The sequence below is a fragment of the Morone saxatilis genome, unplaced genomic scaffold, assembly GCF_004916995.1.
Source record: "Morone saxatilis isolate NCDOM2014 unplaced genomic scaffold, NCSU_SB_2.0 Contig6, whole genome shotgun sequence".
NCBI lineage: Eukaryota > Metazoa > Chordata > Actinopteri > Moronidae > Morone > Morone saxatilis.
This window is the reverse complement of record NW_023340206.1, coordinates 8,027,272-8,027,541: the sequence shown is the minus strand read 5'-3', so window position 1 is coordinate 8,027,541 and position 270 is coordinate 8,027,272. Positions and strand designations below refer to the sequence as shown.

At 49.3% G+C, this 270-nt stretch overlaps 1 protein-coding gene across 8 annotated transcripts in view; it reads right to left on the bottom strand.

The window, feature by feature from the left end:
• dmd (dystrophin) overlaps positions 1-270 on the bottom strand; it is a gene marked incomplete at its 5' end in the record, with an annotated part of 195,686 nt that overhangs the window by 17,918 nt on the left and 177,498 nt on the right. For all 8 annotated transcript variants that reach the window (XM_035677552.1, XM_035677560.1, XM_035677555.1 and 5 more), the window contains 1 exon segment: positions 39-77. In XM_035677552.1, the coding sequence (XP_035533445.1) occupies positions 39-77 (39 nt within the window).

Below are 270 nucleotides of genomic sequence, written 5' to 3'. Positions count from 1 at the left end.
TGTCTGTGTGAGTGCGTGTGTGTGAGCCAGGTACTCACGCATGGTCTACGGGCCAGAAGTTGATCAGAGTGACAGGACTGCAAGACAAAAAAACGTGAGATGATGACACAGGAAGTGGGAGGACACTGCACTGCAAGGCATAATGGGAGCTGTAGTATGGAAGGCAGCAGTGGGGCGGACAATACAGACACGGACGATACAGCGTGATAACATATGAGTTATAGTGCACAAGTACATGCAAGGGCATTCTCTCTCTCTCTCTATCTATCT